Source organism: Rhamphochromis sp. 'chilingali' (assembly GCF_963969265.1).
Source record: "Rhamphochromis sp. 'chilingali' genome assembly, chromosome: 5".
In the NCBI taxonomy this organism is placed as follows: Eukaryota; Metazoa; Chordata; class Actinopteri; order Cichliformes; family Cichlidae; genus Rhamphochromis; species Rhamphochromis sp. 'chilingali'.
Window position 1 is genome coordinate 17853228 of NC_137932.1, and position 15141 is coordinate 17868368.

At 38.0% G+C, this 15141-nt stretch overlaps 1 protein-coding gene across 1 annotated transcript; it reads left to right on the plus strand.

Annotated features, from left to right (window-relative positions):
* Positions 1–2: 2 nt before the first annotated feature.
* knl1 (kinetochore scaffold 1) lies at positions 3–12851 on the plus strand. The gene is made up of 32 exons (XM_080881770.1): positions 3–199; positions 929–963; positions 1093–1129; positions 1209–1268; positions 1375–1457; positions 1536–1591; positions 1676–1700; positions 1810–1850; positions 1940–1992; positions 2114–2780; positions 3093–3145; positions 3345–3732; positions 4178–4215; positions 4349–4940; positions 5098–5150; positions 5453–7795; positions 7883–7997; positions 8120–8178; positions 8271–8369; positions 8464–8579; positions 9163–9253; positions 9466–9582; positions 9707–9794; positions 10104–10166; positions 10262–10301; positions 10424–10528; positions 10620–10720; positions 10928–10987; positions 11144–11253; positions 11576–11697; positions 11825–11950; positions 12135–12851. The coding sequence occupies exons 2-32, from the start codon at positions 935–937 to the stop codon at positions 12229–12231; spliced, it is 6027 nt and encodes a 2008-aa protein (XP_080737896.1). The 5' UTR covers positions 3–199; positions 929–934; the 3' UTR covers positions 12232–12851.
* Positions 12852–15141: the final 2290 nt, after the last annotated feature.

A 15141-nucleotide genomic window follows, 5' to 3' on the forward strand; every position in this document is an offset into this window, starting at 1 on the left:
GCACGCGTGAAGGCGGCTAAATTCAAAACTCAAGACGTTAGCATCGAGACTTGTTCACATTAGCTTCAAAATTGTTACGTATCGTATGCAATGTGGTTGAAGATAAACGACTTGAAAATGGTTTCAAGTTAGTTAAGAAGTAATAATAAAAAACGTATTTGTCTTAGAACGCCGCAACATCACAATCAACAATAGCAAGGTAAGCGCCGTAATGCTTCTTTGGTGTTCGGTTGTTTTCTTGTTTGATTACGTGAATGGGAAGCTAATAGTAACGTCAGAGTTAGTGGTTATCGGTTTGTCTATTTAAAATATGATTTTTACAAGGGGAAATGCAGAACGCTGCCTAGCTTTGTTTATTATTTCAAATAAGTTACGTTAGCAGTATTTATCGAGCTGCATTTGTTCATAAGGTCTTGGTAAATTGAATGACAGTGTAGTGGTGGTTTTGTACTTTTGCACACCTGACAGGTGTGGCGTAGTAACTTTAAGTTTTCAAATTTTTTTTAAATCAAGGTTGTAACTTACGGTCATGTGAAAAAGAAAGTTTGCACAGGACTCTGTGCAACTACACACCGAGATTCAGGAGCTTCCAGAACCACCTTAGCAGCAATAACTGTTTGTTGGCATTTGTTCATGTACAGCTCATAAGGTCTTACCCCAGCATTTCATTCTGCTTAATAAAGTCTTTTAAACTTTGTTAAACAGTGGTGAATTTATTGTAATTATTGTCAAATAAAACCATTGCCACTACTTTAGAAACAATTGTTTTTGTGTCCAAAGATAATGCTTCATTTTTACACTTATCATGTCTGCTAATCCCAAATACCCAGGACAAATTAAAAATGCTTCTTAAGCAACATTTTGGGCTTCAGGAAGACACTGCAGAAACAATGATTTCTATATAAAGCATTATTTTATATTCGTACAGTTGACGATGGAGCCTCTGGATCCTCCAAAAAATAAGTGAGTGCGAAATTACTGTATTAAATAAAAAGGACATTGATATCGAGGCATTCCTACTTTACACCTTATGTTAACAAATGTATTGTGATATTTATGTAATAGTTTTATTGTTCATGCTTTGTGTTACAGTGAAGGCAGTGGATTTTCAAGGCGCCGCCTTTCCTCGGTAAGTATCTTAATCAGAGGTGTGATTTTATTTATTTCTGTACAAATGAACTAAACTGTTTGCACCTTGTAATTTTCAGATTTTAAAAGCACCACGGAAATCAGCCAGGTTCCCTGACCAAGATCAGCAAGAAAATGTGGTAAACAGAGAGTCTGATATAAGATTTCCAACTGCCTGTGGCAGTAGACACCCTTAAGGTTTAAAAATTAAAAAGTGGTGATATAATTTAGCCTTTTTCCTCTTAGGTGGAACGTGTCAAACCAGTGGAAAAGAGGAATTCAAGACGAGTCAGTTTTGCCCCTGCTAATGACGTCCTTCTGTTTTCTAAGTGAGACACGAAGAAATGCTCCTTTTACAAAAAGTACCTAACCACAAGTTGACCTAATCAGCGCTTCTCTCTTTATAGGGATGTCAAAAATGCCTCCCCTGTCCGAAGCCCTTTGCAAGAAATAATAACAGCAAGTATGTAATGTAGTATTATGTATAAGAATGTAATTTTTAAAACTTTTTGTAATTTTTATAATTATATTGTATGTTATTCTACAGCAGGAGCAACGACCACACAAAATAGGTAAGGTGAAATGAGCTATTAAGGTCCAGCCTGTCATGTGAATTTCAAGTCTTATCACAAAGAGTCAAATAAATCTCTCACATAAATGCTTTGGATTTTTTTGTACAAGGGTGCAAGAGGGAGTCACTGAAGATGGGAGTGAAATAATTGGTAGGATCATTGTTTTCAATGTACTGTCCACATTATCTGTTAGATAGTTATAGAGATTGCTGTTACTAAATTCAGGTCTCCAAATGTAGGTATGGAAACTCTTTTGAATGCTCCTCTACATGTTTCCCAACAAAAGGATAAGGTAAATTTGAAGTCGATATTTGCATTTATTACATTATTATAATGCTTAATAATAGCAGAAGTATTTTAACTTAACATTTGTTGTTCCCATTAACTGACCAAAGGTTGTTTACCTTTATTAGGCCACTGGAGATGACTTTGGGGAAAAAACAATGATGTTTTCCACAGAAGATGCAGCCATGGACATGACCCAAAGCCACACTATAAATATTGCTGCAGACATACCTGAAGATATACCCCTTCACAAGTATGACATTTTCCCAGTTCTTGGAGAAAATCGCATGATAAATGATAAAGCCACAGTCCCACCACTATCCACAGGCAGAAATGTCGATGTAAGCACATCATTGTCATGTTTGGATCCTGGATTTGAAAACTTCCTTGCAAGTCTGTCTAAACCAAGTGGCCAGAGCACTAATGCTGTAAACATAACGATGACTCTTCCTGCTGAAGCATCCTCTGAAGAAACAAAAGGCTCCCTGGTCCAGATTAAAACACAAAGGCCTAATTTGGATAAAGAAAATCAAGTTCCAGTGTCCGTTTCTGCTGTGATGGAGAAGACACCACATAACACCAGGAAAACTGGAGAATCCTCCTACAGGAGTGCACTCTGTCCAGAAGATGATGTGAGCATGGATATGACTGAAGCCCAGACAGGTCGCATCCTGGGAGTCTGTGATGATGACGATAATCCTTTCCAGTGTCTTTTTCCTACTCAAGACATGTACACCCACTCACAGATGAAACGGCAGCAGAGCAGTAAAGCATCAGGATTAACCAACCCAAAAGGTATCACATTTATGTCTGTCACTCAAATTAAAGGACAACTCTTCAGCATTTATACATCAGCTTATAAGTGATAAGAAGAAAATATGGGATGCCAAGCAGAGACGACAAATTTGTGTTCTGCCACGGTTCCTTTAATGTAGACCATTTTTCATAAATATCTTGTTGTCTAGGCTCACAACTTTATGAAAGTCTAATACTAGAGCAAGGAAATTATCCCTGTATGCATTGTATGAATTTTATGCTTCATCAGTTTTAATGCTAATTGAATGGAATTTCAAATGGCCTTAATTTCATTTCACTTTTAATTATCAGATAAAGTGTCCTTGATAAATCCTCTCGTACCTGCTCCTCATCAAAGACATAAGGTAAGTTTGGCATTTCTTTTTTTTAAACTTTGCTTTTAGATGAAATAGAACATATAAGCAAGTCATGCATGGGAGGTTTTGTCTTTAGTTGCTCGTAACATAGTATAGATTTAAAATGTTGTCTTTGAATGCTAATAATTGTTATTTCAAAGTAAAGTTTTGGTTGGCATGTAGTAATTGTTTGTGTTCTGTTCTTCAGGTGAGCTCTGATGCGAAAAACGAATGCAGAGAGAAGACAGTAGTGTTTGCTGCAGATGACGAGTTTATGGACATGACTGGGTGTCACACAGTAAACATCGCCTGTGGTCCCTTGGTTCCAGAGGAAAAATCAGCAGATATTGATAAAGAAAACTTGCCACTAAATACCACTCAAAATGTTAGAGAGCCTTTTAAAGCCGTTATCATCTGTCCTGAACTAAGCATGGATATGACAGAAGCTCAAACTGGCCACGTTTTGGAAGGTGTGCAGGACGATCCTTTTCAGTTTCTTTTTCCACCACAAGACATGTACACCCACTGTCTCAAGAAAGCAGATGGTACTTCAGGACAGCGGATAAGTGAAGCACTCAAATCATCTAACCATAAAGGTAAGGTGCTGTTCGAACCCTGTTGTTTCTGAGAGGGGGGAAAAGGGTAATCTAAAGTGAGGAGGAGCTTAAACACAATTTCAGACAGTAGATGAATTTAATTGCTGAACCAAGACCTATTGTAAGAGAGGGGGGAAAAGCAAAACTGAACTGTAATCCATACAAAGTTACTCTACCAGAGCTTAAGAATAAAAAAAGGAAATGACAGAAACTTTAAATCTTCGTTTCAGGTCATGTGAATGCTTTTGTATTTAATTTCCTGAAATTTATTTTCCAAAACAGATTCTCATTTATTTATTTATTTATTTATTTATTTATTTATTTATTTATTTATTTATTTATTTATTTATTTATTTTCAACCAATTAATTAATGATTTCACTAGTTTTGCAGTGTTCTGGTTTCTTTAGCTAATCTATTTATTTATTACCCATTTCCACATTTAGGCATTGAAGCTTCATCTTCAAAGGCACTAAAAAATCAGGTGAGATTAAATATTTTCCCCTTTTATTTTTCAACGCAATACTTGTTCTAGCTGGTCTGGAAGATAGAACATATTGCCAAATCAAGGTTGATATTTTGCTGTATACTCAAAGTATTTCCTTTCCCATCCACAGAACAAACCTGACATTGAGAACAACTACAGCGAGAAAACAGTGAGATTTTCTGCAGATGATGCCTGTATGGATGTGACACGAAGTCACACTGTAAATATCCACCAGTTGCAAGTACAGTCTGACCAAAATTTTGACTTTTTACCTGCTAAAGAGAAAACTTTAAGATTCACTCCAGATGACGGTATTATGGATAAGAATTATGGCCTCACTACCAACACTGCCAGTAATTCAGCATCCAATTCAGTAAATTCTGAGAAGAAACAAGACCGTCAAATATGTGATCTGCCTAGGAACACATCTTTGTCAGCACATAGTTTGGATCCAGGGTCAAAAAACCTTACAGCTTCCTCCAGCATTAATCCTATGATTACTAAAATGAATTCTAATGGAAATGCAGTATGTCCCAAAGCAGACATAAGCATGGACATGACTGAAGCTCAAACTGGCTACATTTTGGAAGGGGATGCAGGCACAGCTACAGATGCCCGTCTTCAGGATCATTTTCCCACGCAAAGCATACACGCCCAAAGTGGTAATGTCAGAAAAGCTGACTGGCAGAACAGTAAAGCAACTGGATTATCAAGCTGTAAAGGTATGAAAACGGCAAAGTTATTGGGCTTTTTTGTTTGTTTTGTTTTTTTTACATAGAAAATGTACAGAGTGCCTCAGTTAAGTTTTAATAATTATTATATATTGAAGTTATGGTCAGGTAGCTGTTTCTCACTCAGTTTTACCATGTCCACCTTAAGGTAAAGAAAACTTCCTGAAGACTTCTGGAAACACAAAGGTGCAAAGACAGCAGGTGAGCATAAACATGTCTTGATCTTTTTGTGGTTAGTTTTATTCAGGTAGCTGCACCAAATAATGCCTTTGTTTTAACAAAGGATCAAATAAATTTAAAGAGACAGGGTCATTTTGGTCAATATTTGCTTACATTAAAGGCATTTGTTTTATTTTTATCAAGTTTATATGGTTTCAGTAAGACATTTTAATTTTACTACAAACCTGAGATGTCATAAAAAGTCAATCAAATAGTGAGGCCTCTGGTCTGTGTGGAAACATATCTTCATGAACACATGTGCTCTGCTATACTGTCTTTCTCAGGTTAAGCTTGATGTGGACAATGACTGCAAAGAGAAGACAGTGGTTCCTGTTAATGATGCCCTTATGGAAGTTACACAAAGTCTCACAGTGAACATTGTCAGTGATTTAGAACTGCAGTCTCACCAAGACACAGGCCTCTTACCTGCTAATGGAGAAAAGACAGTGAGGTTCAGTATACATGATGCTGCCATGGAGGTGACACGAAGTCACACGGTGAACATTGCCACCAACCTAAACCTGCAGTCAGATCACAATTCAGACCTTTTACCTCCTCTTGGAGAAAAAACTGTGAGGTTCGGTACAGATGATGCTGCCATGGATGTGACACGAAGTCACACGGTGAACATTGCCACCAACCTAAACCTGCAGTCAGATCACAATTCAGACCTTTTACCTCCTCTTGGAGAAAAAACTGTGAGGTTCGGTACAGATGATGCTGCCATGGAGGTGACACGAAGTCACACGGTGAACATTGCCACCAACCTTAACCTGCAGTCAGATCACAATTCAGACCTTTTACCTCCTCTTGGAGAAAAAACTGTGAGGTTCGGTACAGATGATGCTGCCATGGAGGTGACACAAAGTCACACGGTGAACATTGCCACCAACCTTAACCTGCAGTCAGATCACAATTCAGACCTTTTACCTCCTCTTGGAGAAAAAACTGTGAGGTTCGGTACAGATGATGCTGCCATGGAGGTGACACAAAGTCACACGGTGAACATTGCCACCGATGTAAAGTTGCTGTCAGATCACAGTTTACCTCTCAATGTAGAAAAAACTGTGAGGTTCAGTACAGATGATGCAGCGATGGATATGACACGAAGTCACACTGTAAAGATTGCCACTGATTTTGACAAGAAGTTACATCAAAATGTGGATTTTCCACCTACCTCCGAAGAAAAAACGGGGAGGTTCAATGCAAATGATGGAGCAATGGATATGACAGAGTGCCTCACTGAAAGTATTCCAAGTGTTTCTGCACCATACCTGGTTCTACCATTGCAAAAGGTTCTGCCCATCCAGGAAATCCAGGGTTTTTCTTTTAAAGTAGAGAAATCAAATAGTGAAGCCTGTGGTCTGCGTGGAAACATATCTTCATCAGCACATGATTTATATCAAGAATTTAAAAACTTGTCAAACACAAGTGACCCATGGACTGATATTAAATCACAGGACAATGATATACCATCCCCTCAAAAAGCTACTGACCCAAGGGACATACTGATACAGCTTAAAACACAGAAACCTGCTATGAATACTGAAAGTGAAGCTCCAGGTTTGGTTTCATCTTTCATAAAGAAGCCAGTAAGTACAACCATGATGGACTGTACAGAAATCAATTTGAGCATGGATATGACTGAAGCTCAAACAGGATGCATTTTGGGTCAGACGTGCACAGATGACCCCCTTCAGCGCCTGTCCTCCACACAAGATCACAATTCAGACCATTTGCGGCAAACTGGGATTGCATCACAGAGGAGTGGTGATTTGGGGTTATCCAATCCTGATGACCAGGAAATTATGAATGTGCCAGATTCTCTTAACTCAAATGAAAGGGAGAACACAGAAGAACCTGAACCAAGAACTACAGCTTGTCTGATATCACAGGATATGGAAAGTTCACCCAAGGTTCCTGGAAAGGATGTGGATGCATTGTGCTCACGAAAGTCTAGACGAATCAGTTTAGCTGATATTCAGTCAAAAGTAAGGCGTTTGAGTCACATGATAAGTGCAGCTCCCAGTGTAGTCGTAACTGATAACTGCACTGCACCTTTGCATCATTTGGAACAAGACCTGGGGAAAAACTCAAAAGATAAAACGTTACCTGTCACTATGGCAGAAGCTGAAATGGAATTGGTAAACACTGAAGACAATGCACGAGCTCAGTGTTTTATAGAAGCAGAGCATCCCAGTGATGCTATTACTACAACTCCTTTCAGCTCAAAGACCAAACAGCTTATGTCAAGAATCTCACTGGGAGGCTTTAAGCCGAAACTGCCCCAAAAATGCAAACCTGATGAGTCAAAGAGAGTGAAATCTTCAGGAGACCATACAAAGACGATCACCGTCAACGTTGCCAAGGAGCTGAACAACTTTGATGATGATGTTAGTGATATTTATGATGAAGAGCTGGGTAGTTATGAAGATATGTCAGAAGCACTGGACACTAGGAGTCCTCAGAAAAGTCAAGAGTTCAACATGGTCGAGCCTTTAGAGAACACTGTGTTTGAAGAAGATGTCATTAGCCCTGTTCATGGACAAAAGAGACTTCTGCCAGAAGATAAAACTAATGTGGAGGATCAAAAGAGAATGAAAACATCCTGTGTGACTGTTGAAGTGGTAGGTCAGCTTTCTCTGTTTTACGTAATTTACCTTTAATATGGTTTCTTTTATCCCATGTGTTTTGTTTCTTCTTGTGCATTGCAGTCAGAGGTCATAGAGTGTGACAGTAATATTACTACAGCTCGTACGACTACACAGACAATAGATTCCTCCAGCAATCACACAGCCAGCATCAAATGTGAAACTGCATCTGAGTCAAGTAAGTTCTTATCTTTGACGTTGATGGGCATCATTAAGATCTTGTATTCCTGATTGAAATAATGTTTCCTTTTACACTATTATTATTAAATATCTTTGTTTTCTTTTGGTTTTGTTTTTTAGCTTTTAAACACAGCTTGTTTGAATCTCAGCTTGAAGACAGTGCTGTTGATGTGCAGATGGTAAGAAGTTTTATTTTTAAAAATTGATTTATTTGAAATCTGAAAATGTGCACTTGCCTCATATTTGACTGCATTCGATGCCTTGATTACAGAAACTCAAAGATGGCACCATAACGGTCTTGGAGTTCTTTAAACTCTTCGGCATTGACTTTGTCATCCATAATCCTCGGGAGAGTGTCCTTCCTGGCAGAGTAGGTCAATCTTCTGTGTTAAAAATTACTTCCCCATTATATATACACAAAAAAAATATTATGTTATAGTGACTTCTTTTTGTTGTTTTTTCAGTTTTTGTCAGACACAGAGGCCTCACCAATGGATTTACTGAAAGACCAACATATCAGTCGTCCTAAACAGATGGTTTATGAGACGGATGTCTTTAACCTCAACGAAAAGGTTGAAGGGTATGTGCACTTCAAGTTTTATAACATATACTGTACACATGATTAAACCTACAGAAATATGCTGAAAACATTAAGTAGTTAAATACATTTATTCATCTAAACTTGTGGTTTAGATCAGCGGTCCCCAACCTTTTTTGCACCATGTTTGACAATATTTTCACGGACCGGCCTTTAAGGTGTCCTGGATAAATACAACAAAATAAAACCAGTACCGGTACCAAAAAAAGAAAATTTATTCATAACACACGGGGTAAGACCCAGAGAAACTGAGTGTAACCATAAAAACAATTTAAAAATTAACGTTAAAAACCCTGAAAACCATAAAATTCACACCTGAGTCTCAACACTCACAGCCCGGTACTAAACGACTCACGGACTGGTACCGGTCCGTGGCCCGGGGGTTGGGGACCACTGGTTTAGATGAATTGCGCTGTATCGCTGTAAACTGACAAAATCACAAGGAAAAACTGGGTGTAGCTTACAAACACAATTATAACTCATTAGAAATTGTACAATTCTTTTTATGTTTAATCTCATACGTTACAATTGAAGTTTAAAAACATGTCTGTTTTGTTCTTTCTAGGCTGAAGGTGCGAATGCAGGATCTAAACAAACCTCTTAATACTGTCAATAGATCTTTGTGGGAGGACATGAGATATGCTTCAGATAAAAAGGTATTAGTCAAAGTTTTTTTTTTTTATGTGATATGTTTACATTTATTTGGGCAGGATGAACATTAAGTAATTTACAGTGTATATTTTTTTAATTGCAATGCATTTTATTTAACTTTATTTAGCTATTGGCCTTTGCTGTGCGCTTGTGTGTGACATGAATTTGGCATCTGTTCCCACAATTCACCCAATGCGGCGTTTGTTTGAATCAACAGCTGAAATCTTTCGGTGCTAAACTAAAGGAGAGAAATAACTTCTTCAGAAAAACAAGCAAAGTTCAGTCACATGAACTGAAGGAGGTTCTGTACTCAAATCTTTTGCAGGCGAATCTGGTAAGAACTTCCACACATTTAGAAAAAAACACTAAAATGCAAAATTGGGGACTTCTTTGAATGCAAAATGAAATTGACATTGTTTTGTTTTGGGGTTTGTTTTTTGTTTTGGTTTTGTTTCCAGGAGGAGCAACAGAAGTTAAGAGGAAGAATTCAGGAAGCAGATGAGATGATAAAAACTCTGGATGACTGTATTTGTGAATTAGAAACAGGTATAGCTACTTTGAAAACATGACTTTCCTGTTTGTGATATACCACAGAGTTTGCTCGTTTTGTAGATATTAACTAATGTTTCAGTCACTAACATATGTATTTCTCTATCGTTTGGCTGTTGCTAGATGAAATCGATCGCAAAGATGGTGCTGCACCGCAAATCTCTATGTGATTGCTTTTGTTGCTGGCACATTTCCAAAGTTGTCAGTAGTTTTGATGGAAGATGATGACCTGTTAGCAAACCCTTCTCTGGGGGCACAAGTAGGTTGGATGTGTTGCTTTAGCCTAACATATTCTCCTTCATTTAGAATTTGCTGCAGTTGAAGAAAAAGGGTTTGAAGACAAACCAAGTCTGAAGTCGCTGCAGGAAGGTAACTTAATACAGTTTCATCTATTTGTTTTTTATTTTACGTCAGTTTAATTGAATAAGTCCTAAGTGCCTTTACTGGTTCATTTTGTTTAACAGAAATGAAGAGAGTCACTGAGACGACGGCTGATAATGAGAGGTCGGTTAAAATTAACTATCCTTTTTTCTTCTTCTTCGTTGAATTATGCAGTGAATGTTGAGAATTACCAGTTTTGAGCGGTCTCGTTTATTTCTTCTTTGTTTTCTTTGTTCCTGCTAAAGACAAATACCTGAACTAGAGATGCAGAAGAAGCAGAATTCAAGTAAAGTCAAAAGGCTTCGAGCTGAAACGAGGAACCTGGAGATTCATATGGGCCTTCTGGATATGTCAGTACCAGGAACATTTTTTACAGCTTTAGACCAGTCCTGTAAACAAATATGATAACGCAAAACTGGTTTTGTACATTGTTTACATCAGGATGAATGAATGGAAGCTCAGAGAAATGAGGGACAACTGCAGAGTCTTCACTTTCCTCCATGAGACCATGCATCTGCAGCTGGTGTTTGAAAAGGCCAATGGTATTTCTTTTTTTCATGTTTTCTCATACAGTTTAAAGCAGTTTCTAACAGTTGTGAATATCTTGTACTCATGGTTGCACCTCAGTCAGTAGTGTTTGCGCAAACCTTGAACAATATTAAAATTTAGATTTTGCTTAATTTTGTTGGTTTGGGTTTTTTTTTTTTTTTAAGGCACACTCTAATAACTTTGTTTTTCTGCTTTTGAAGGTAATGATGCCGACACTGAGCAGAAAATAACACACATCACTTTTAAACTGGAACTCGATGGTAAGAAAATAAGTACAAGAAGCATTCTGTGATGGATGGTTATTAGATGGTTATTCTTTTCATCCTACCTGCCATGCTAAATTAATGGCCTTTGGCTACCTTTAATTGCACTTACTATGAAGAATATGTACTGAAAGCAATTATGTTTCCTACCAGATGAGAAGTCGCAGTGCCATGCACGCCTTGTTCACAAATTGGTCTCCGAGTACATTGAAGGTGAAAGTTGCTGGGTAAAGAAATACCCAACAAGAAGACAAGTACCAAAGGTAAGTGTAAATAAACACCAGATGCATACAAAGGACAGAAACAGGCTCATGTAAAATAGGTCAGATACTTAACCCCGAGTTGCTCCCAATGTGAATGCGTGTGATAAAGCACTAGAGAAAAGTGCCTGTGTTTAATTAGATCAGGCCTGTGGGCTGTTTCTCGCATACTTTTGTTGCATCTGCAGTGATCGCCCCCTGGTGGCCATTAAAACAAATGCCAGTTTAAATTACTCTGTTTTAGCTTAAGTGATGAGACCCAGAAGATGTATGTTTATTGTTTATACAGTCTGTGGTAACGTATTTTGCCTGCTGTTGTTCCCAGCTGCTCCATGATGTCAGCCTGGTGGTGAGTCGCTGTCGTCTTCTGGGAGAGGAACTGCGTCTCCTGAAACTGTGGGGAGGGCTACGGCTGGATATACTCGACATCAGCTGCATGGACACCAAGTAAGAACTACAGTGCTTCACAGAAATAACAAATATTCCACTTTTTGATCCAAAAAAATCATTCACATCTGCATGCAGTTTTGCATTTTGCAATACTGAGGTGTATAACATTCAATTATTCTTCCAGAGTGCGCATTGTCTTCAGCACTCTGAAGAAATTTTCCAAATTTGAGGTAGTCTTTGGCATCTCTCTCATCAACCACTTCTGTGTCCTGCAAGTAGAGAGCTTTAAAAACTTAATTGGAAGCACAACGTAAGTAAAATTTTAATATAAATCAAGAAATTTAGATTTAAAAAACCTATTGTTTATTTAATGAATACTGACAGAAATTACGTTGTTTTACGGAGCATATTACTATTGAAGGTAACCGTGTCAAAGGAATAATATATTATCTTCAAGTATAACATTAAATTTTTACATTTTTGTGTATTGCTAGGATTCAACAGATTGAAGACATTGTGGCTTCGTTCACTCCCGCCAAGAACCTGCTGACAAAGACTGTCAGAGAGATTCATGAAGTGTTATTATGTTGAGACCAGGAATGAGTCCAGGATCACATTTTGATTCTAGTTGTTTGTAATTAAACTCTGTTGTACAGTATAGAGGGGAAAAACTAAAAACTTAAATTCTTTTACAAATCAAAGAATAAGTATAATGTACAGAGTCTTAGTCTGTTTCTTCTGGTGTTTGAAAGATGTGCTGTTTTGCTTTTTGCTGTACACACAAACAGTTCTCACTGTACAAATCTGTTCTGTTTCTGCAGACTTTAATGTCCCAATATGGGCAAAAAAATAAAAAGATGAATTGGCTCAAATGAAAGCTATGTTGGGAGGCAAAAGGATTTGCAAACATTGAAATCCCAACTCTTTAAAAAAAACAAAACAACAACAACCCAGCATTACTGACTGCACGATTATGGTCACTGTAGTTTAAAGCATAAAACCCTATTATTGGTGTGGTGCAGTTCCCAGAGTTGCCTCTAGATGGTGGACATTACCCATCACCTGTTGGAAGTTTTTGCTGAACCTCCCACATGTAAATATCAGTATCGCTTCATTTTGTTTATACTGAAATGATTATAAGCACATACTCTCTTTCCAGGCCTTTTTATTAGACAGCAGTAACTGTAAAATAAACATGCTTTGCATTATAATGGCTGTGCGAGTATTTTGTGCCACATTTTCACCCAATTTTCTTTGTTTGAAAATGGATCACAGTAAAGAATAAAACAGGGTGTCTGTTAAATTGGCTGAAACATGTGACACGTGCTATGATCAATAATACAAATTAAAATGTGAAATTAGATTGCAGGTGAGTAGACACCACTGAGAATAATCCATCTTCATTAAGCTTAATTTAAAATTTCCATGACCTCAAATGATTCAATAAGTCTTTGAAATGGTCAGTATTTCTAATTCTTAAACATATTTCTCAAGCATTGCAAAGGACATAGGGTAAAAACTGACTTTTGCAAAACAGCTGAACTGCAAGCTTAAATGTGCTAAAGAAAGCTCTACAAATAAGGCATCAAAATGCATCTTCCTCTGCAACTGCTGTACTTTGGTTAGACTTCGGAGGTCACTATGGGTCTGAAATATATGGTGCTCTGGTAGCTGTTGCCTTTGTTCAGTAAAAAAAATCAAGATATTTAGAAAGTTTTGTCCCACATTTCAAATGATAGTGTTTGTCCTGAAATAAAAGAAACCTTTAAGATGTTATATGTAGTTTGTAGGTAGATAGAGTATGCAGGTTATGGACCTATATTATATACTGTGTCCCTATACTTTAAGGCAGCGGTCCCCAACCCCCGGGCCTCGGACCGGTACCGGTCCGTGAGTCGTTTGGTACCGGGCCGCGAGAGTTGAGGCTCAGGTGTGAAATGTATGGTTTTCAGGGTTTTTATTGGTTTTCAGCGTTATTTTTGTTATCGTTTTTATCGTTAACTCTGTTTTCCTGGGTCTTTTCAGGTGTGTTATGAATAAATCTTCTTTTTTTCGGTACCGATACTAGTTTTATTTTGTTGTATTTATCCGTGACACCTTAAGGCCGGTCCGTGAAAATAATGTCGGGCATAAACCGGTCCGTGGCGCAAAAAAGGTTGGGGACTGCTGCTTTAAGGCATGTTTGAAGGAGAAAAAAAAATCATACTATACTCTTATCTTACCAAAATTTGACTACATTTTTTTTTTTTTTTAATGAAGCATCCAGTTTAGGCTAAAGGCTGCTAAAAAGTGGAACAGAGCCAGGATCTTGCCTGATCCTGGCTCTGTTCTCAGCCAAGACATGACTGACATGGACAGTGTCCGGAGTTCATCTGAAAGGTCAAACAGCCAGAGACGAGCCTCTAAGAAGACGGATGGGGGTGGGCAATGACAGTCTACTCCCCGAGCCCCGACATCAAGGGTCAAAGTGGATGTTTCCAAACCGTCACCCTCGAGTGAGCCACAAGGGGAGATGAAGTCCTCCCTTCCTCCCCCAGGAACAACGGCTGCTGTCAAACCAAATAGAGGACAGCAACATTTGGGTCTCCTGACCTCCTGAGGGTCAACTCAATTTGATTTTAATCGATCAACCGAAGGATTTTTCATTATGTGTGTGAGCGATTCATTCGGTCATTAGATTATCATACAACACTGAGAACAGGAGCAAAGTTTTTCCTCAAGGTCACTCTTGTTATATTACGTGATTGAATTTCACTTGGTTTTCTTTTTGTTTTGCAAATACCTGAGAAGAAATGTGGCTCAGTCATTGCTTCCTTTCCTGCTTGAAAAGATTTCCTTTCTAACGTATTTACCAGTTTATTGCAGTTATGTGACCTTCTTATTAGCTGTGCAATTAAGTCGTTAAAAACAGATTCCAGACTTAATGTATTATTTGCTTATATGATTATGTAATTTGCTTTAAATCCTGTGACAGACTGGCAAGCTGTTCACGGTGTACCCTACCGCTCACCCTGTGCCAGTCAGGATATGCCCCCATGTGACTGACAACTGATTAAGAAAATGGATGGACTGATTGATGTTTTAAATCTTATTAGCATGGCCTTTCTTCACTGTCCATAATTATGTGTTGGATATTCCTGAAAAGTGCCTAATAATCCACTTTGCACAATTATTTACATGGGTATTCATCACTGTAATTTCAGTGTTACCCCCAAAATGAAATAATGGTTACGGACAAATTCGGGTGAAAAGCAACTGAACATTTATTAAACCACCTGAAAGGTAAATAATTCAGATCAGTGGGCTTTCCTTTGTACTTAAACACATTAGAAGACTAGAGTCAACAGATCAACCAGCAGCATACAATTGATATGATGCTGCTGCTGTAATGCTCACCAGTTACCAAGCCATCAACTTTGCCACTAAATACTAACCTGATGTTTGTTTAAAGAGTAAGGCATAACCAATGTAATTCACAAACCTATGTGCTCCTCAAGAAGA

Coding starts and splice junctions, on each gene's coding strand:
- knl1 (XM_080881770.1), top strand. CDS start 935: ATGGAGCCTCTGGATCCTCCAAAAAATAA. Junction 4,216..4,348: donor CAAAGGCACTAAAAAATCAG/GTGAGATTAAAT, acceptor TCCCATCCACAG/AACAAACCTGACATTGAGAA. Junction 7,998..8,119: donor TGAAACTGCATCTGAGTCAA/GTAAGTTCTTAT, acceptor TTTGTTTTTTAG/CTTTTAAACACAGCTTGTTT.